Source organism: Colobus angolensis, unplaced genomic scaffold, assembly GCF_000951035.1.
Source record: "Colobus angolensis palliatus isolate OR3802 unplaced genomic scaffold, Cang.pa_1.0 Scaffold455, whole genome shotgun sequence".
NCBI classification, from domain to species: Eukaryota; Metazoa; Chordata; class Mammalia; order Primates; family Cercopithecidae; genus Colobus; species Colobus angolensis.
Genome location: NW_012117988.1, coordinates 3,581 through 25,513, shown reverse-complemented (window position 1 = coordinate 25,513; position 21,933 = coordinate 3,581). Strand labels below are relative to the sequence as shown.

Below are 21,933 nucleotides of genomic sequence, written 5' to 3'. Positions count from 1 at the left end.
TTCCTGAGGCTGTTATTATTTTTAAACAATTAAATATCTGTGTGGAAGGAGCCACAACATGTAACTTTCTCTCCTGCCTTCTACTCCTCCTTAAAACCCATACTAAGTCACCATATTGCTGATTGGGTCTCTGGTCACCAGAAGTTAGTTTCAAAGATTGCATTTTGCTTCAAGAAACCAGAAAACTCAAGCTTTTAGGAAACAATAAAACAATAGCTCCTAGAAAAACCTATAGTTCATTGTCACTTTTTTGTTCCAAATCATTTTTCTCTCTCTTTTTTTTTTTTAATAGAAAGTTATTTGCCCAGTTTTGTTACTTTTGTTTTCTTGGAATTTTTAAAAAATAAATTATCCCCTTACAAAATTTTTTTAAAGGGAATTTACTTTGCTAAAAACATTGACATTTATACCTAGTAAAATGTAAAGTTATTTTACTGTTTTTTTAAAGAATTTTTTGGGTAAACCATGTATTTAAAATGTTGTATGAATTAGAACTTGAAGCCCAGTGCAGTGGCTCACACTTGTAATCCCGGCACTCTGGCAGGCCAAGGTAGATGGACTGCTTGAGCCCAGGAATTTGAGACCAGCCTGGGCAGTATACTGAGACCTAATCTCTACAAAAAATAAAAAGAAAATAAAAATTAGCCAAGCATGGTGGTGCATCCCTGTAGTCCCAGCTACTTGGGAGTACTTAGGCTGAAGTGGGAGGATTGCTTGAGCCCAGGGAAGAGGAGGTTGCAGTAGGCTGACATTGTGCTACTACACTGCAGACTGAGCAACAGAGTGAGACCCTGTCTCAAAAAAAGAAAGCTTGAAAGATATTCTAAGAAATTGAAATTCTAACAAAAAAAGAAATCTTCTAGTATTGAATCCTGTTGCACTATAATGAAAGTTAGACCTAAATTATGGTATACATGTGCTTTCTCACATCTTTGCTGAATTATTCTAAAATAATTTTAATATCTATTAATAAAGATAAATTAAGGTAAATAATTTAGTGTGTGTGTATATATATATATATATATTTTTTTTTTTTTTTTTTGAGACCGAGTCTCACTCTGTTGCCCAGGCTGAAGTGCAGTGGTGCTACTTCAGCTCTCTGCAACCTCTACCTCCCAGGTGCAAGTGATTCTCCTGCCTCAGCCTCCTGAGTAGCTGGGACTACAGGCATGCACCACTATGCCCAGCTAATTTTTGTATTTTTAGTAGAGATGGAGTTTCACCATGCTGGTTGGCCAGGATGGTCTCAATATCTTGATGTCGTGATCTGCCCACCTTGGCCTCCCAAAGTGCTGGGATTACAGGCGTGAGCCACCACGCCCGGCCTATCTTAAAATTTTAAGAGCCAACTAACTATGTGCTAATGTGATGACAAAGCAAAATTTTAAGGGATATAGTTTTGTTGTTGCGTTCTTTTTCCCCATTAAGGAAACTGCATTAATATTGTGGTTTATTCTCTCCCAAAAGACCAATCGCAACCAGATGAAGTAAACGTAACCTCAAGATTTTACTATCTTCAGAATAAAACAAAAGATGAAACTTAGAACTGGATCACTTGGCCATTTCTCTTCTTATCTCCTCCTAGTGCAAAGTGCCTGGATCCCTTAATAGCCAGCATTCTCCTAGATCTGCAGTGGGGTCAACACACTAAAACCTCAGCACAGTCTTCTTTGTAGTTTTAGCCTTTTTCGGGAAAACTGGTTTAGTCTGTCCACCACAGCCACTTGGCTTCCTGTCATAACCCCACTTTCCCTGGGCATCCAGAGAATCCTTGGCCTTTTGTACTGTGTCATTTGTGGGGTTTGTACAGAAAGTCAGGCGGGTTTTAAGAACACTCACCATGTTTGTGGGAGTGGTGTCAGCAAGGACAGCAGGGTGTGTGTGTATGTGTAACTTTCATTTATACTCCTGTGCCATGCTGATTACTGTTTTCAGGAAGTAGCTCAAAAAATAAATGTCATTACTTCATTATTTAACCTAAGGGACATGATCTGGCTTTCAGAATTATACCCTTATTGGATCATAGAATGATAAATTATTTGAAGCACCAGTATTTTTAGTTTAATAAATTGAGGAAATGGAAGTAGTCTCTTTTCTATTGTTGGTGTTTGTGCTGCAAAGTCAACAAGAGGCTGTCAAGTTTGTAAATAATTACTGCATGGAGCTTTTTATGGGAGCAAACTTTTCCATGAGAAATGAAGTTTAAGCAGAGATTCAGAACTACAAGGCCATGCAGCATGCAGAGGTAAACCCATAGATGATTTTTGTCGTTACCTACTCACTCACCACTAATGACACGCATTACAATAGAAAGTACTCAGTAAACATTTGAATAACATAAATTTAACTTTAAATGCATGTGCAACACAGAATAGTTGTAAAGCTCCATTGTAATCGTACATGAAAGTATTCTGGATAAAAACAAAGCACTATCTCATGAAAGCTTCTTATAATTATTTTTAAAATCCAACTATCCTTAATTTTCATATTATAGTAGATTGCTGGCATTCATGGCTTTTTAACATTCAGAATACCAATTCCCTGGGTTTCCAGGAAAAATGTAAAGGTAGGCAATTAAGAAGAAGTTGATGGTGGGGGCTCCCCTACTATACTTGAGCAGTAGTAGTAGTAGTGGAGAAAACCTCTGGATGGCCAAGGATGGGGCAGGTAGGAGCCATGAATACCTTTGGGCAGTAATGGCTGAACCACACCAGAAGCTAAATAGTCCAGCCTCGGCACTTCCCTCCAAAAATAAGGCAAACCACAGCACAATCTATAAATGGGACTAGACAGACATTCAGATAGAAGATGCAACTTTAAAAAAAAATAGGCAACATTCTTAAGATCATTATCTTTCCTTATATCAATATGGAATTTGTCTGTTTTCTAAAAACTCTGGCAGGAAAGACAGGAAAAGAGCATCTTACCTCGATGTTCACATGCTCCTAAGAGATTGATGATGTTTGGATGGTGTCCAAGTTTACAAAGAACTTCCAGTTCTCCCGCAAAGTCCCTGTGATCATCTTTGGAGGCATATTCTGGGAAGAAAGTCAAGGGTTGTGATTCTTATTTGTTACACCTTTTCAGAATCAGCTGTCCTGTCCTGCCCCCCAAGAAACTTCAGGTGCCCTCAGTCACCATCAACTATATACAACCAAAGAGATTAGTCTAAAGTAGAGATTCTCAGCCTTGGCACTATTGACACTGGGCTGACAATTCGTTTGCAGGGGCCTGTCCTGTGCATGGTAGGGTGTTTCGCAGCCATCCTGGCCTCTACCAACTAGATGTCAATAGCTAGTCAAAAATGTTTCCAGATATTGCCAAATGCCTATGGATGAGAACCACCACTCTAAAAGTTTTCTTGTTTAAGCTCCCAGATCCTCAGGTAAATTACTTGGTAGAGGTGGAACTGTACCATCTTTTAGATTTTAGCTCTTCCAACTAAATCTACCATCCAGAGACAACTGAGGAATACAACCAGTTTCCATGAAACATCGCCAATAATGCATGCATCTTTATTCATTAATTGTAACTTATTTTTTACAAACCAGTCTCAATCTGGTTGACTGAGCTAAATAAATCAAATCCAAATGGTATCTTATGGAAGTTGCATGGGAATCAGGAAACTGAGTTGCGTCTGCCTTTATTCTTTCTGCCTTGTCTCTCCACTAGCACTTTAACCAGAGGGAGAACCCACCAAGCACCAGAATGAAGAGAAGGCTATTGGTTGGTGCATAAACTGATCAGTCTTGAGTCAGGGACAATGAGCTATTATTGTTTTTTAAAAAACCACATTGGGTGGCAAGGGTAGGAGTGGGGTGCTGGTGGCCATAAACATGGCTGCTCATGCTTAGAAACTGTGACAATCATCTCACGAGGGGCCAATGGTATTCATAAGTCAAGTGCTCTGCTCATACTACAGAAGCCTCACTGAGGGTCAATATCTTGGGAATTTTTTTTAAAGAAGTTCTTCATAGTGAGTTTGGCCGCTTTATTCAGTAACTGCCCTTCTTTGGATGCACTGCTTTGCCTGCAGGATTTATCAGCCCTGATGTCTTATTAAGCTGTTTTCCCTCTTCACATGGGCACAAGACAGAAAATCAGGCTCACAATAGAGCCCAATAAAAACTGCCTTCATAAGATTCTACACCCCTCTCCTCTCACTATCCTCACTGCTCCCCAAAACTCCCTGTGACAAAAGTAGCAAAACAGAAAAGGGATTTCTGGCTATTTTGCAAGTAGTTTGTATTGTTTTTAAAGAACCATATTGCTGTTTCTAATCATAGATATTTTGTTTTGTTAGTCTTCTTAACAATGCAGAAAGCAGAGATGATTTAATAATATTTAGAGTTAATTCACAGACTCAATATTGTGGTCCAAAAAAAACTGTCAGCATCCTTAAAGAGCTCTTAAGATGCAGCTGCACAATGATAATAGTTCATCACATTCTCTGCTTTAATGCATCACATTCCAAGCCTGTATTTTGTAAAATCAATAGTGCAGCCTCACAGTCAAGTCTTACACAAACTGCTCTTTCACACAGAAGAGAAGATAGCTAGCTAATATGCCAGCTAACTAGTCATTCTGCTTTCTCTGAAGATATTTACTATCAAATATTATTAGATGGGTAGGTACCAAACAGTCTTGAGATGAACAAAGCTGGAAAAGATTTAGTTCTTATGACCTTAAATCAGTGGTTTTCTCTGCAAACTTGAGTGTACAGAGGAACCACAGAGAAAGCCACTCAAGAACAGATTTTCATATGCTACCCAAGAAATTCAGGTGTAGTCAAATAAGGAGTAGAAGAAACCCAAGTGAATGCATTTCTAACAGTGTCCCCAGGAACTTATATACAGTTAACCTATGAAGACTGTGGTGTGCAAAATGTGGTCCCCAAACCCACAAGATAGCATCACTGGAAAACTAATGAAAAATGCAGATTCTGTGGCCCTGCCCTAGACTTACTGAGTCAGAAATTGTGGGGTAGGACCCAAGAGTTTGTTTTTAAACAAGCCTTCCAGGTGATTCTGATGCACACTCCATTTTGAGAGGCACTGCATTAAGAGAAACAACAATGCTCCCCAAAAGTTAGCTGTATATGACCAAGAATCTATAGTATCACAGCCCAGTGAATCAAGCAGTGATGTTTAAATGGCTCCTGCCTTTGTATTCATAACCTATCACAGGCTCAACTTCAAAGGAAGCATAGTCTTCAGTTGCAAATAACAACTATGTCTGATACCATGCGAATTTTTTGTAAGACCGTAGAGGAAAGAATCAGCAGGAAATCAGGTTTTCTCCACACCCTCATGCAATGCTGACTCTATCTGGTCAACCACTGACCTTTCATTCTCTTGATGGCAGCATCCATCCGTAACCCATCCTTCTTGATGCGCGCCTTAAGAACTTGGCCAAAATTGCCCTCCCCGATCACATCTTGAAATTTGATGTCATTCCAGTCAAGCACTGGATAAATTGTAGGATCTGGGTTGTTTTTGACCTTCCTGTTTAGGGCCAGAGTTCCTGAGTTGAACTGCACAGCTGGTTCTTCCCTCTGGAAAAATAATTATTTCATCATTTTGTGTCAGGATTTTTCATAATTCTAAGGGGCATAATGTCTTCTGGTTGGCATCCATACCAGATGAAAAAAGAAATAGTATATTTAATTCTAGACTGGAAAGGGAAATAGGTTTTCATCACACAGGCCTGCCCTGATAAACCAGCTGCCCACAGGGCTGCACGGGCACAATTCTGGGCCTCCTCAGAAAAGCTTGTTGATTAGCAATGTCTGTAAAGGGTGACAGAGGAAGGAGTAACAGTACATATGCCATGTGTTTGCCATTCTTGCATTAGTTGTACGTGAGTTCCCTACAGTGCTATGAAATGAACAAGTGTTCAGTTCTGGTTTGGAAGCTAACTTGGAGAGCCTATATGGGGCAACCACAGGATGTGCCTCGGTGAGAGATTTCTTAGCATTATCTTGATCCTACTCTATTTTTAGTGCACACTCTTTCTCTCTCGTAGTAAGGCTTAGAATCTCTAAGTCTATTCTGGCCACAAGATGACTGAAGCTTAGAGCCAAACCCAACACAGTATCTCTTTCTCCTGAATTCAAATAGCTGCTGGTGCTACCATGAAAAAGATATTTTGACAGGCTCCAGCACTCCCAACCCCCTTGCTGGCCCTTCCTCTCCAGTGACAGCCTGAGTTGAGCCAGCTCTGGCATGGAGTCAGAGTGTGAAGTTCCTCGTGTCCTCCGTGGAAGGGAAGCTTGGGGACTCATGCACATGGGGTACACCTCATTTGAATCATTGCACTCAATGCATTATATACAGAATTGATAAAGTCTGGTTCAAATTAATTTTACAGGGCCTGAACCCACAAACTAGATCAATTTTCAGGCTTTAGTATACTGAAAGAACTCAAATAAGATGACTCTTGGTAAAGTGTCATATTATAGGCCTTTGCTACTGGTTAAAATTCCTAGATGAAAAAAAAAAAAAATGAGGCAGTACCAAGTGCCAGGAACTCTGACTGACTTCAGACTGAGGGTACACAGGAATGGAAGGCACACACAGGTATGTATAATTCTTACACATATGAGGGGTCGTAAGATTGAGGGACTTATTAGAAAGAAATGGGAACTAGAAATAGGCAAATGTGGGGAAAACTTGTCTAATATATCATTACCTATCTCACTGAGGTCTGGTTACCCTCTGTCCTTCCTTACCAAAAATGTTCAATTCATTCTATTGCAACATATCATCTCTGGGGACTTGTTACTAGGATGACCATATATATCATTTCAGCAGGCAGGGGCAGACCTAGTTTCCTGCATAATTTACTAAGAGCACCCTTTTCACTCTTAAAATTGTTCTGGTTTGGATAAGAAATTATATAGTCATACTTGTTATCTACCATTTCATAATGGAAGCCAAAGAGAAGACGAGACTTGCCTAAGGGAAATATTTACTTTATAAGTAAATTTCCTGGTCCATATCTTTAAAGTGAAGGTGCTGCCTGTACTTGGACTTGCCCTTATTAGGTAGTAGGAAGATGAGACACTACCACATTTTGGAAGGCTTGGGCCATTCTCCTTTGTACATTTGCCCTCTTCAATTGCAATATGATCAGAAAGGCCAACAGCACAGTCAGGCAGGTCATTCCAGCAGAGCCAAGGATGGCTATAAGCAGCATCTTCCCGCCTCCGAGGTCCGCTGGTGCTGTGCAGGAAGACAGAGGTGAAGCAGGTAGTTTAGTTTACGTAGAGAAACAGACCCACACCGTAGGTGGGAGAAGACACAGTGTAATGGGAACTTAATAGCAGCCCTCACCCTGCCACCTAATCACTACATGACCTTGGGCTACTCATTTACATTCCAAAACTCAGTGGAGATGAGTCTGACTCACAGGGTTGTTACAAGATTAAAAGAAAAAATGTGCAAAAGTGCTGTTACAATTAGCAATATGCTAATCATTAGTTGTCATTTGTTCAACTTTTATTTCCAAGTAGGATCCCAAACAGATGAACAACGTTGAATAATAGGGGGAATTACTAGAGGTATAACTTTGAGAGAGTGATTAAATCTGCCTGAACCTCAATTTCCCCACCTAGAAATGCTTTAAAGGTCAATGATGCTAAGAGCTTAGAGTCCATCAGATAATTTTGTTTTGTGTTTCTTGTTTTAAAGAGTTTATGAAGAAAACCTAATGATACCCAATAGAAGCAGAGAGGGAGGGAGGGAGGGAGGGAGAGAGGAAGACAGGAAAAGACAGAGGAAAAAACATTAAATTTAGGGCTCAGGCCAAAATAAACCATTAAAGCCTACGGTCTAATCTCTCTACTTCTTTCCCTTATTTAAATTTAAATAAAATTAAACTCGATATATTTTTATTAGTAATAGCACATAGAACATGTTCCCATCTTCTTAAAAGTATTCCTCTCTTCTCATTTATCTTTTCTTCTATCTCTATATATGTATAGATACAGAGGTGTCTAGAATGGTGAGAAACTTTTAGTTTTGTCTTGTTTTAAAATTTATCTCTTGGTATTTTATGGATAGCTTGAATTTAGGAAGTTACATTTCGCCAAAACACAGGTAATTACAAAAATGGGGCATTCACTAAGAGTGTGACCCTGAAAACCATGATTTTCTCTATTTGGCAGACTCTTCATTCCTTGAACATTTCAAAAATGTTCCAAAGAATCAGCACTGTTAAAGTGACTTGTTTGATTTTGTTTCTTAAGGTCTAGGTAATCCTCCAAGAGAACTGAGAAGTTTTCAGATTTAGTTACAGTATTTTCTGTAAAAATAGACTCTAATCCAAATCATAAATTTTCAAAATTTGCCTCTAAAGTGCCTCCATCCACATTCTCTGGCACACACCGTACACAACACAGACAGCCAGGAGGTGCCTCTGCACAGACTTGAAGTCAATCCTCCTGCTGCAGCTCCACCCACATGGAGCCCTTGTTCACTTAATTACACTCAACAAACTTTATCAATCACAAACCATGGGCACAGTATGGCATCCTGAGAGGATCTCTATCTAGTTCAAAGCACATTCTCTTTCTGGGGTTGGGCTTAGTGGTGGACATGGAGACCTAATAACCTGCATCAGTAAAGTAGAAGAAGACTCAGAATTGCACAGTGTCATCCAAGCTAAAAGAGGAGTGTTTGAGGAAGAACGAAACATGGTTCTTGGAGCCTCCTACTGGAGCTCTTGCACAGCCTGCCTTCTATAAGCAGTTCCCACATTTTTCTTTCTCCTCGGAATTAAAATTCATATTCCTTAGAGCTTTCTTCTTAGATTGCTGGATGGGGTATGCTGATAGACTGATCTATTCTAAGGTTTAACAATAGAAAATGGACCAACAGGGATCCTTCTCAGAGGCATTTTGATATTAAGGACCTCTCTGTAAATGCCTGTCCATTCAACCACCGACCTTTCATAGGCTTTCATCTCACAGGCCTGTCCTGATAAACCAGCTGCCTATAGGGCTGCACAGTAATCCTATGTAAATACCTGTCCATTCAACCAACCTTGAGATTCTGGGAGGGTCACCAGTTCATGAGAAAAGGCTGGGTTGCTTGACCCTATGTTGTTCTCTGCAAAAATGTCCACCTGGTAAGCTGTTTCAGGTTCTAGGCCCTTGAGCTGATACTGAGTGATGGTGGCATTCTTTATCTTCACATCAATGTGCTGGTCTTCATTCTTGCCTTGAACCTTGTAACGGATAGTAATAGAAGAAATAGAATAGCCATCCAATATTGTCCAAGAAATCACAGCCGAGGAGTGTGTGATGTTGGAAATCTTGATGTTTTCTGGTTGAGGAGGAAGAACTAGAAATTAAAAGGAAAAAGATTCAATTAAGATATACTACCATGTCTTAGATCATTATGCTTTTGAGATAGGGTTCACGTCCCCTCATAAACCATGAAAAGCAAACAGATGTTTTCTCAGATCTTATCCCAATCAATTGGTAGTGGCTACTGGACTCCATGCAGACTTGAAAGAGTGGCACAGACAGGGAAATGGCAACACACATATCATCTATTTGTCATCTTGACACTAAATGAAGGCCTTAGAAATTGTTATTCCACAAACCTGTACTTACTATTCTTGATGCTGGGAAGAATGGAAAGCTTATGAGGGCTGGCATTTACATAGTGCTTACAATATGGCAGGCATTGATCTAGGCTCTTGTATATATTAAACTCACTTCCTCTTCATAGCAGTCTTTCCGTAAGTGCTGAGGTCTGGAGAGATTAAGTGACTTAGCCATGGTGACACTACTGTTAAGTAGAAGAAACAAGATTCAACTCCTGGCAGTCTGGCTCTGTAGTACATAGTCTTAGTGTCACGTGGTCTGTCCTTGCCCTAAATTTATGGAGCAGCCGGCAGGTCAGTGTATACATGAGAAAATGTGCTAATAACTTTTAGTAGACAAAGTATTATAGGGATTTGAGGAAAAGTAGAATCACATTCCATTCAGGGACGTAGGCTGGATGAGAAAGAGATGCCTTGAGGTTTTCCACATGTGAAGATGACAGGCACCGCATCATCACTACATTCTCACTCAAACTCTAAAGGGCACAGGCTAGAAGGGAAGTTCATGACTCGATAAAGGCTAAGCCTATTTGATCCAGGAAAAGAATAGATTTGAGCTCTTGTCCTTAATAGTAACCGAACTTACATTTATGAGGCTATTTACAATGTGCTTCCATATGCAGACACTCTCTTGACTTGTATAACCACACAGTACTGAGATTTTTATGATCCACATTTTAGAGATGAGAAAACTGAGACTTCAAAAATTTAAGGGTTTTGTACTCGTCCCAAAAGGTGAATAGTAAACGTAGGCTATTTCATTCCATACACCATTGTTTTTCCACATGAAAGTTACTCCTTATAAACAAATTAGAACCTTTGAAAAGTATCTCAAGGTACATTCTTTCTATTTTAAATTTCTTCTTTTCATTATGTTGACTCCCCCTTGTTACTCTTTAGGGGACTATGGCAATTTATGAGAATTAGATATTGGATTTAGAACCTTCCAAATCTAATTGTTATATTCTATGTCTAGCAGGTGGTACAGTATCCAAAAATCACAATTTTTTTTTTTTTTTTTGAGATGGAGTCTCGCTCTATCGCCCAGGCTGGAGTGCAGTGGCTGGATCTCAGCTCACTGCAAGCTCCGCCTCCCGGGTTTACACCATTCTCCTGCCTCAGCCTCCGGAGTAGCTGGGTCTACAGGCACCCACCACCTCACCCGGCTAGTTTTTTGTATTTTTAGTAGAGACGGAGTTTCACAGTGTTAGCCAGGATGGTCTCGATCTCCTGACCTCGTGATCCACCCGTCTCGGCCTCCCAAAGTGCTGGGATTACAGGCTTGAGCCACCGCGCCCGGCCAAAAATCACAATTAATCATCAGTATGTCTTAACTTTCTTTACATCCAGTACCAAGTATTTTGTATAGTTTTATAAAAATGTACATAGTCTTTCTTCCCACAAGAGATTGAAGGAGTGATAGAAATACCAACATTTTCAGATTACTATCATTGCATATTTATATTTGTATAGTTGTGGCTCAAAAAAACTTAACTTCATAAACCAGTGGTCTTCTAAGCCTATCACAAAAAGTAGCAGTGTCTTTTAGATGATTGTTAGAAAAATAATGAATATAATTTTTGTGCGAACTAAAAATCATAAATTTGCATCTACCAACTTATCCATTTTATGCTTGAAAGGAATCACTCTTAGGGATAGCTCAATAAACCTTTGATTTAAATTCAGTGGGTCTGGACTCAGCAATCTACATTTTAGCAGGTTCTCTGGGTGACTCTAAAATAGCTTCTAAAATGCTTTAGGAAACACTAATCAGACCTTAAACAATTTAGAAATGGGATATCACTACTAAAGAACCTCTAGAACCATAGTTGCTTTGAAGCAGTGGGTTGCCCATCCAAAGAGACAAGTGGAAGACATTTGTAGCGTGGTTGGAGAAAAAACAAACAAACAAAAAAGAAATAAAATGTGGATTAGAATCCTAATCCATCCCCATGCCATACTAGTTCCATAACTTTGGGCAAGTCACTTACCCTCCTCTGTGCCTCAGGTTCCTCTCTGTTAAATGTGATAATCATTCTTACTCTACCTTCCTCAAAAAGTCATTGTAAGGGTCATAATACTCTCCATGTAAATGTTTTCCAACAGGAAAACATAACACACATATATTATTTTTAACATAGAATTGGGGTGATATGCCAAATCTAATTCACTCCACTTCTTACCCCTGGACAAGATGGAATTGCTAGGCTGGAAACCAACACAAACTTTGTAACTGGAAGTATTAATTTTACTTGTGAATATACATGATCAGCCAATGACAACACAGCATATTAACAAATATTTTCAGGTAAAAATGAGATGTTCTCATTCACATCCTTCTTCCTCAGATTTCCTCACCCCACAGGGATCAAATCCTACCCTGCCAATCTCACATCCCTACTACCACCACCAGCATTGACCCTCCATCAAACTTCATACAACCATCCAAGGCAAGTTGACTCCCAGTATCTATTAACTAGTTTTTGTTTAATCCTATAAATATGATACTGGTAGTGTGATTTTGAGAGTGTATCATTCTAATGAGGATGAAACTTATATAGAATAGTGAGTGAGCACCTAAGAAAATTTTGAAATAGGAAACAGTGATTCATCCCACAGTTACGGACATTTCAGAAGTCTCTAGTTAATTTAAATATGCTAGAAATTGTACCGGAACAACCAGATCAATGGAAGAGAACAGAACACCCAGAAATAGATGCAAAATGAATATGAGAACCTGGCATATGATACAGAAAGCATCACAATTCACCATGGGGACTACTCAATATATGGCATTGGGACTACTGACATGTCATATGTGAATACATAAGGTTAAAACAAAAGTATTAAAATATACCGTACCCCAAAATAACATTCCTATATCTTAAAAACCTAAATACACAAAACAACACTAGAACTACTAGGAAAAACACACAGAATATGTTTATGACCTTGGGATAGGGAATAATTCCAAAATGCAAAAAGTATAAATCATACAGGCAAATACTGACAGGTCCAGTTGCATCAAAATGTCAAGTGTCTGCGGGTTAAAAGCCACCACAAACAAGGTTACAATAAAGGGAGTAGGAGAATATATTTGCAATACACATAACAAAGTATTTAGATTACACAAATAATTTTTACTAATCAGTAAGACGACCTATTCCAAATGAGCAAAGGATATCAATAAGTATATCAAAAAAGAGGACATCCAGATGAACAACATAAAAAGATGCTCACCTTTGCTAGCTATCAAGGAAATCAAAATTGAAATTAACAATGAGGTACCATATTTTGCTTTTGAGATATGTGAAAATAAAAAGGTGTGATACTATCGAGTGATGGAGGGAAAGGATATAGACACAGAGATGGGTATAAGGAAAACGGCACTGCCATACGCTCCTGAACATAGTACACACTGACTAACCACTTTAGAGGGAAATAGCCCATGAGTTCCACCACTGGACCTGTTCCCTAGAAAAACTCTCACACCTGTCTATGCGCATGGAGGCATGCATAAGAATGGGCATTGCATTTTGTTCATGATAGTAAAAAATGAAAAAACCTACATCTCCATCTAAAAGGGAGTGGATGAATGACAAGATACATTCATAAGATAGATTAGTATACAGAAGTTAAAATGGCATGCATCAAAGCTAAATAAATCAACATGGATAGATAAAATTCATAATGTTCATTCAAAAAATGAAGAATGATATGTATGCATGTGTATACTTTCAGTGGTATTAAAATTATAGAACACTGCACTTGGCACAGTGGCTCATGCCTGTAATTCCAGCACTTTGGGAGGCGAAGGCGGGAGGATTGCTTGAGCCCAGGAGTTCCAGACCAGCCTAAGCAACATAGGGAGATCCCATCTTTCCAAAAAAATTTTTGAAAATGAGTCAGGTGTGGTGGCATGTGCCTGTGGTCCCAGCTACTCAGGAGGCTGAGGTGGGAGGATTGCTTGGGCCCAGGAAGCCAAGGCTGCAGAAGCCATAATGGCACCACTGCTCACCAGCCTGGACAACAGAGCAAAAACCTTGTTTCAAAATATATCTATACACATCATTAAATGGAAATATACTTAACAAACCCATAATTTTAGTTGTCTCTTGGGAGAGGGGAATAGAAATGGAATAGGGGTAACAGTTGCAGGAGATATTGATACACCTGCGGTGGGTTATTACCCCTGTTAAGTCAACAACAAAATGCTGAAAGCAAATATGACAAAATGTTAACAATTGTTAATTCTGGATGGTAGGAGTGTGATTGTTTGTCGTGTTACTGTTAGTATGATTCTGCACCTTGGAAATTTCACAGAATTAAAAAATTCATATGAAGAATCCCTAAACACTGACAAAACAATCCAGACTTTCATATGTCACTGATGCAATAAAAGAGTGGCTGGAGAAACACTGAGCCAGCTTCCACACCTGTTCCTGAGGAAGTGGAGAACCAGCTGCAAAGAAAGCCTCAGACTGTGGAAGCTGGCAAGGGACCACATAATCTCCCATCCAGGCCTGATCCTGCTTAGCTTCCAGGATCAACGAGATTCAGCGTGTTCAGGGTGGTAAGGCCATAGACCACATGATCCTGACTTAACTGGTAGTTGTGTGTGGCCAAGAAATAGCTTATCTTTCCAAGGGTTCCAAATGCACACAGTTCTAATTTCAGTGAATCAAAATGAAACTCTCTGCTTAGTGATGAATAGACTTTCAAATACTACAAAGAACCCCAAGGAATTCCCATTAATTTTAAATGACCAATCTGAAATAGAGAAAAGCCTGAAATGCAACATACTTTGAAAAAAAGTCATTTTATTACTCTTAGATAAATCTTTTAGCTTTTAAAATTACCTGTTTTCAAGGGGTTTCAAGCAAAGTTATTTGGTTTTTAAGATTAGGAAAGACCCATCTGGAATTAAGTGACATCTGTGTACATGTAGATATATGATAATTCTTCAAAACTACCCCATAAATGGTTCAACAAGCCCTAGAAAACCTTCTTCTTGTTACTAATTTACTAAATAAACAACTACACACCAAGGGAAGATAAATTTTAGCACAGCCCTGCCTGAATTACTACAAATCCAAATATATGTTATATATCGCAAGTTATTAAAATGATTAGGTGGGGGGCGCTAATTAGCCTTCTCTCACAACCAACTTTCTTTCACAATTTCCAATAGACTTGAAGTGATGTTAGCTAAGTCTGAATGGCGGTAGCCGCTTATTGCTCAGATGAGGCTGGAGCAGCATGAATTACTTACTGTCACTAAGGGTCCAAGCAGTGAGATCTTCACTCCATTCCCCCTGGGCCTTGGTGTTAACTCTAGCTCGGACCACGTACTGCTCCCTGGGATGTAAGTTGTTAAGTAGCACCGAAGTCAAGTTGCCTGGAACTTTAATATTCTGCTGATCACTTTTTTGCACAGACCTTCTCTCCACTTCAACATAAAAGTCATCTTCCGAGCTTGGAAATATTGGTTGCCAGGTCAAATTTAGAGTGGTCTGACTTTTAGGCAGGAGACTTAGACCTTTTGGAGGAGGGAGTCCTAGGAGAATCCAGAAATATCATTATTTTTATAATACGGTTGATATAGTTTGGATGAATGTCCCCACCCAAATCTCATGTTGAAATGTAATCCCCAGGGTTGGAGGTGGGGCCTGGTGGGAGGTGATTGGTTGATGAGGGTGACTTCCCATGAATGGTTTAGCACCATCCCCCTTGGTGCTGTCCTCCTGATACCGAGTGAGTTCTGATGAAATCTGGTCATTTAAAAGTGTATAGCATGGCCCCCCTCACTCTTTTGCTCCTGCTTTCACCATGCAAAGTGCCTGTTCCACCTTGCCTTCTGCCACAAGTAAAAGCTCCCTCAGGCCTCCCCAAAAGCATATGCTTCCTATATAGCATGCAGAACCATGAGCCAGTGGTTACTGTTTTTACTGTTTGGTTTGGTAAAAAGTCAAACCTCTTTTCTTCTAAATTACCCAGTCTCAGGTATTTCTTTATAGCAATGCAAGTACAGACTAATACAAGGGTGGAGGCAATGATAGTGCTAAAGGGCACCTTTTAAGAGTAACCTTGGCTTCTAGAATAATATACAACTTCATAAGCTATCAAAGAAACACAAGCAAGTGGCCATATGATACTTTTTTTCCTACCAAAATGATTCATTACATTATTTATAATAGCAAACAATTGGAAGAAACCTAAACACTCAAAATAGGAAACTGCTTTAATAAATTATGATATAGCCATCCAGTGGAAAAATAGATAATTAGGAAAAGTATGAAAGCCCAATAAAAAGACTTCAAGTACATGTAGACATGGTAAAAGTTATGTCTACAATGGTGAAGGATAGGAAGGAAACTGATAAAAATCAAAACAGTAGATTTGCCAAGGTTATGGGATTATGGGCGAGTATTTACCGTTTCTGTTACCATTTTGAGCAATACATTATAAAGCAATTTGGGGGTTCCTTCCCCTTAGCAAGAATTTCAGAAATCATAAAGCTGTGGTGGCAGGGCCGGGCCTATTCCTGCTCTGATCAGATCAAGGTATCCACCATGACTACGTGATGCCTGGCCATAATCACCCACGGGAGCTTGGGCTACCAAGACGTCACTGAATAGAAATAATATGGGTTTTAAAATCAGAGAGACAGGAACACGCCACTTTACTTTTGCAACCTTGGACAAATTCATAATCTCTCCAAGTTCACCTGTAAAATAAAATTAAAATATCCATCTTCCAGACTCAGGAGTAATAAGTGAGACAATGGATGTGAAAATGCTTGGAAGGTGTTCGAGGCTCTATTAACATTGGTTTCCTCCCTCCCTTCCTTCTTTCAAGATGTCGTACGTCACTGGACAAAGGAGGAAATAGTGTGTTTTCAGTTAATAATAGTAAATTGATTTTTAAATTCCGGATATAAAGTCCTTCCAAAATGTAGGAAAGAGATCCTCTAATTCATGCACTCTCAGGAGGGACACAATCACCCCTATGGGGCAAAGAAGTCATTCTTGGTGTATGAGAAAATTTCAGATAACTACAATTACTACAATTACTACAAAGGACCATAATACAGAAACAGAAACAGAGCATATCTGTGGTATTAAAATTTCATGGGAGGCAGGATCTCCTCGGACAAACATGTGAAACAGCTCACTGGGGATGAGCAATACTTTTTTTTAAAAGGTTGAGAAACACTGCTCTTACTCTTGGTTCAAGGTGAGAGGAAGGGTCTGTCTCCATCTACTGGGAACTAAGTCCCACCAGCCCGGTTCTGACTACCCTCAGACTAGTGAGAACCAGCAGCCAGGTATGCATTTGCTTGGCATTATGCAAAAGGTCTGATGGCCCTTTCTCTGTAACCTTTGCAAATGGAGAGAGGTGATGTCATCTCCTCTTGTTAACCTCTGAAGTTTAACCTCCAAAATAGCCACCCAGAGTGGTTTAGGCAGGTTTGCAATGACAAAGGAGAATGGGGAGTTGATATTTTGGAGAATACATGTATACCTCCTAATCCTGTGCCTGGTACAGAAGAGTAACTCAATAAATAGTCATTTCCCCTTTTCCTTCCCTTTGGGAACATGATTACCCCATACCCCTCCCTGTCTGCCCCTTTCTGCAGTATGTTCAGAAAGTGTTCTCTTCCTTCCCCTCCCAGACTCCCTGGCCTTCACCACCTCAATCGACACACATCAACAGTGCAACTGCCAGATGAAATGAAAAGCAAACATCAGCAAAATTCAAATGATGGGAAAAGAAGAACCTTCAATAATTCCCTTCCCACCTATCCCTGAGAACTACTTTGAAATATTCTGAGAGACCTCCTGGCTGGAACATACTCTAAGGGCAGAAGACAGCACAGTGTGGGGCTGTGTTTTATGTTCTGTTCCATAAATACTTTCCATCTGAGTCAGTCTATGACCTTCCCCTTTTGACTCACCAACAGTGACTTGAGAGAGAATTAACTACCATTTGCCTTTTAGCGGTAACATGATGACGTGTCAGGGATCCCTTGGGTCATGGTTGTAGAGGTCCCTTTTTCCTCTCTATGTAGTTTCTGGATTTATTTTCTATATTCACAACCTGGTGGTCCCCAAAAAGCCATTTCTTACTTGTGTGTAATGCTTCTATAAGCCTCAGAGTAGCTTTTAAGTCTCATTAGTTTCTTTAAGGATGCTGCTAGTAAAATAAAACCTAGGTGGGTGGTGTGAAGAAAAGATGTTTCTGTTAAGGGTGCACACACTATCTCTGCAGAAGAAAAGTGGATATTCTTCCTAGTTTTTTCACTCGATCGTAACATATCCTTCTACCTTTAGTAAATGGAGTAAAACACAGGCAAATTTGTGAACTGGGATAATAAGCTGGTGCCTTTGGGATTCTAGGTAGAAATAATTGGAGAAACAAAAGGATATGGAGCCTGGACTGGGAGTGGTGGCTCATGCCTGTAATCCTAACATGTTGAGAGGCCGAGGCTGGGGAACTGCGTGAGGCAGGAGTTTAAGACCAGCCTGGGCAACATAGCAAGACCCCGTCTCTACAAAAAAATTTTTAAAGTAGCCAGATGTGGTGGTGTGCCTGTAGTCCCAGCTACTCAGGAGGCTGATGTGGGAGGATGACTTGAGCCCAGGAGATAGAGACTGTAATGAGTGATGATCAAACCACTGTACTCCAGCCTGAGTGACAGAGCAAGATCCTGGCTCTAAAACACAAAGATATGAAGCCTGAAGACTTAGTATGGTGATGCATCTTACTGTTACTAAGTACTCTGAGTCTCTACTTTTCAATCTATAAAATAGGGAAGATGATAATTCTTACTTTCCTAGGTGATATAAATTAAATATATATGAAGTTGAAAGTACAAAGCACTGACCAAGAGATAGTAACAGAATGGTTATACACAGTGAACAATTCAAAGAACCAGAATGGAACCTTACAAAAGATCACTCCAGTATTTCAATGGAGGGTACCTGGGTAACAGAAAGCTGGAGGCCAGGTTAGCATCAAGGAGGCTTCACAAAGTTAACGCAATAGAAGGCCAATCAATACAAAACACCACTGATAAATCAAGAAATGATTTTACACATGTTATCTAGAACATGTGGACCCAGGACCAGCAGCATCAAGCATCACTTGGGAACCTACTAGAAATGCAAAATTATTGAACCTACTACAAATGCAAAATTATTGAGGCCGGGGTTCATCCTCACCTCGAAACCACTGAATCAGAAACTCTGGGGATGAGGCCCAGAAATATCTTTTAACAAACTCTCTGAATGATTCTGATGGCCACTTACGTTTGAGAACCACTGATTTAGAAAAGGGAGGTAAATATGATAAGAAACAGCTGAAGGAGGTGAAAGTGGCTACCTATAGGAAGCAGGACTGGGAGGTGGAGGGTGGAGCAGGGGAATGTTCTTCAGATAAAAGCTTCTTATTCTATTTGATGTCGTGACTCTGCACATGAATTACTTTGAAAAATTAGAAATTATTTTTGAAAATAAATAAACTGGGACTTCTGAAATATGCCTGTGGCAAGAGCCTGGCCTGGGCCCTTAAGATGGAAACAGGAAGCCAATGATAAAATGCAGGAGCTGAAGCTCAGGACAGTTGCTGCTGTGTAAATCCCAACTCCTAGGGGAGGCCCTGCCTTCCTGAAGGCTCATCTGCTTCCTTCTCTGTCCCTACAGAGTGCGGCAGACCTCCTCCCCCAGGGAGACAGACCAGGAGTCCAACCCAAATAAAGGAACAGTTTGGCTTGAAGTTGCTAGCCTTCCTGTCACTTTCCCACCCATTCAAAAGCAAACTCCTGCCACCTCCATCCCCACCCACCCACTCACCCACCACCACCCTTCCTGGTCTTCCTTCCTCTTTCCCCTTCCTCTCCCTCCCACCCAGCTCATGAATACATGCGCGCTGGCTTCCACTGACCGATCGAAGCTGTTGTGAAGCGTCTCACAGGTCCAGGATGCCCTTCCCCACCCTCTCCACGACGGACCAGTTGCACGCAGAGTTCATATTCTGTTCGAGGTTCCAAATAGTTGAGTGTAACAATCTCATTTGTCACTGAGAAGAGAAAAAGTCCAGTAAACTTAAGTTGGCATTCTTTTACATTCCTTAAGCCGGGGTTGTTGTTATTGTGATGTGAGCTCATTTTAGGTTTTCAAAACTATGTCTTAGTGAAGCAGAGAGGCAATTCCATCTGCAAGGCCTCATCCTTCCTAATATGAGGAAAATTAGGCTTTTGAAATGTTTCCAGGTTACAATGTGTACATTCAAGGTGTATTTCTGTGCCACTTACACATTTCTGCCTGGTGCTTTTGTCTTTTCATTTGTAGAATCAAACCTCACAAATCTTCTACTATATGGAATACCAGATTCGGGGAATACTCAATTAGAACAAAATAATGTAATTGCTACTGTTTTCAAGTATGTTCACTGATTGCAATCAAGCTATCAAGAGAAAAAGATGCTTAGGAGGTTTGCTCAAAATGACCAGATAACTGATTTATAACGGTCATACTATCACAATGAAGCATTCTGTAGTCCTTGACAATAGTACCCATAAACAAATGGTATCTGCCTCTTTTCTCCTTACCTATTTGCTTTAGTCAGCCTCTGTTTCTCAATGGATATTGCAAAGATAAATTTCTGCCTTACCATATGATAAATTCCTACTTGGTAAGAAAAAAACTGGGATGTGTTTAACAGTTCTTAGAAGACCACTTTGTCAATGTCCACTTGTAGAAAAAGGTGATGCATTATTACCACCATATGACAGCAAAAGACCTAGCCACTGATGTTGGAAACAGCAAATTCAGCAAATCAGCCTGACATCCCTGGAATTCTGAATTTTGATAGAATCTATAATAGTACATGAAGGACTCAGTAATAATACCATTTTATCCGGTCTACCCGGGTCAGCTAGTGTTATTCAGCCCAAAACCCTCCTCCTCTTCTCTTTTTTTTCGGGAGTTTCCTTAATTATCTCCATATAGTGAACAGAGGGTCATTTTAAGGAAATCATAGGCGTAGTAAGACAAAGGTATGGGTGGAGGAGGACATGCTGCCTGTGAGGACAGCATGATAGTGGAGGAGGACAAGCATGATAGTGGCAGGTCTTTTTACAGGATGGTCCAATTGAAGCAGCATGGTCACTGATAATGCTGTCTTTGCTTTTTAAAATTGTGATTTTACATTATCATGCAACAAATATAATTGTAATTTGTGTTTCAAAATAAATTCAACTGTTTTCATGAACTTTTGGCATTTTGTCACATTTTGTTCAATTATTTTTTTCTTTCAGGAAGTTAGGGGAGGGCCCTGTAGCTCTCTTTGCCTGTCCTTGTCCCCCCCGCAGCCCATTCCAGTCTGTCACAGCCCAAACTTTGTAGGTTCTCATTCCTTTTAAAATTTCTCTGTGTTAAGAGTCTGCAGGACAGGGCAAGACATGGAATGAGAAAAGGAATAAACAACTCAATACAGCAGCAACAATCACCCCCAGGATTTAGGCAGATTAAGCCTCTCTGCCCTTCTAGCAGGCTCTGGACTTTCCTGCTACCATATTCATGGTGTAAACAAGTGTCTTTCACCATGATCAGGCAAGACAGAATAACTAAAAACAGGACTGGAGACCCAGAAAGAAATATTGATATAGATGTAAGTCATGGTGTGAGCTGGTTCTGTGTTCCAGGGCACACAGAGACTTCCAGAAAGTTAGCCCCAGAGCTCAGAGGCCCCCCGCACTCTCTCTTGAATACTCTGAAATGGAATCCTCTACAACAGCCACCACCTTGGGGTAGAGGATTGAGGCAGGGAGAAGGGAATTTCTAGATTTGGAGAAAAATATTTCTCCTGGTGCCACATCCCCAGCTGGCATCTATCCTGTCCAAAGCTTACCTTGAATATGTCGCCAAGCCTCATAGTGATTAACTGGTTTGTATAGAAGCTTCTTGGATTTGATTGGTCCATCCCCAAAGTAAGGCTCAGAGCTGATGTTGATGACAGCAAAGTTATGTCCAGTGTCAATCACGTTTGGGGCATTCAGGGGCTTTGGAAGAACTAAATACAATTTCAGAAGACAGATTAGTCCTTCGGCTTTGAGGTTTGATTGTTCGTAGGTGGAGGTAAAAGATGTGTTTTACATGTCCAACAAAGTCCTCTTAAGGTTTTCTGCCCAGACTCAGTGAGATCACCTGCTCTCTGCTTTGCTTTTGCTTCCCCAACCCATTATCCTCAAAGTGCTTCCTTAAAATAAATGTGCCCCTTTACTCAAGACCCTTCAGTGGATTCTCATCACATGTAGGA

The 21,933-nt window shown here is 40.1% G+C and overlaps 1 protein-coding gene across 1 annotated transcript in view; it reads right to left on the bottom strand.

Moving 5' to 3' along the window:
- Positions 1-21,687, bottom strand: part of LOC105523238 (angiopoietin-1 receptor) — a gene marked incomplete at its 5' end in the record, with an annotated part of 37,519 nt that extends 15,832 nt beyond the window's left edge. Inside the window, 7 exons of the mRNA XM_011958018.1 lie at positions 2,928-3,038; positions 5,344-5,554; positions 7,069-7,223; positions 9,045-9,344; positions 14,885-15,169; positions 19,558-19,692; positions 21,526-21,687. Of these exons, the coding sequence (XP_011813408.1) occupies positions 2,928-3,038; positions 5,344-5,554; positions 7,069-7,223; positions 9,045-9,344; positions 14,885-15,169; positions 19,558-19,692; positions 21,526-21,687 (1,359 nt within the window). The remainder of the gene's footprint in view (positions 1-2,927; positions 3,039-5,343; positions 5,555-7,068; positions 7,224-9,044; positions 9,345-14,884; positions 15,170-19,557; positions 19,693-21,525) is intronic.
- Positions 21,688-21,933: the final 246 nt, after the last annotated feature.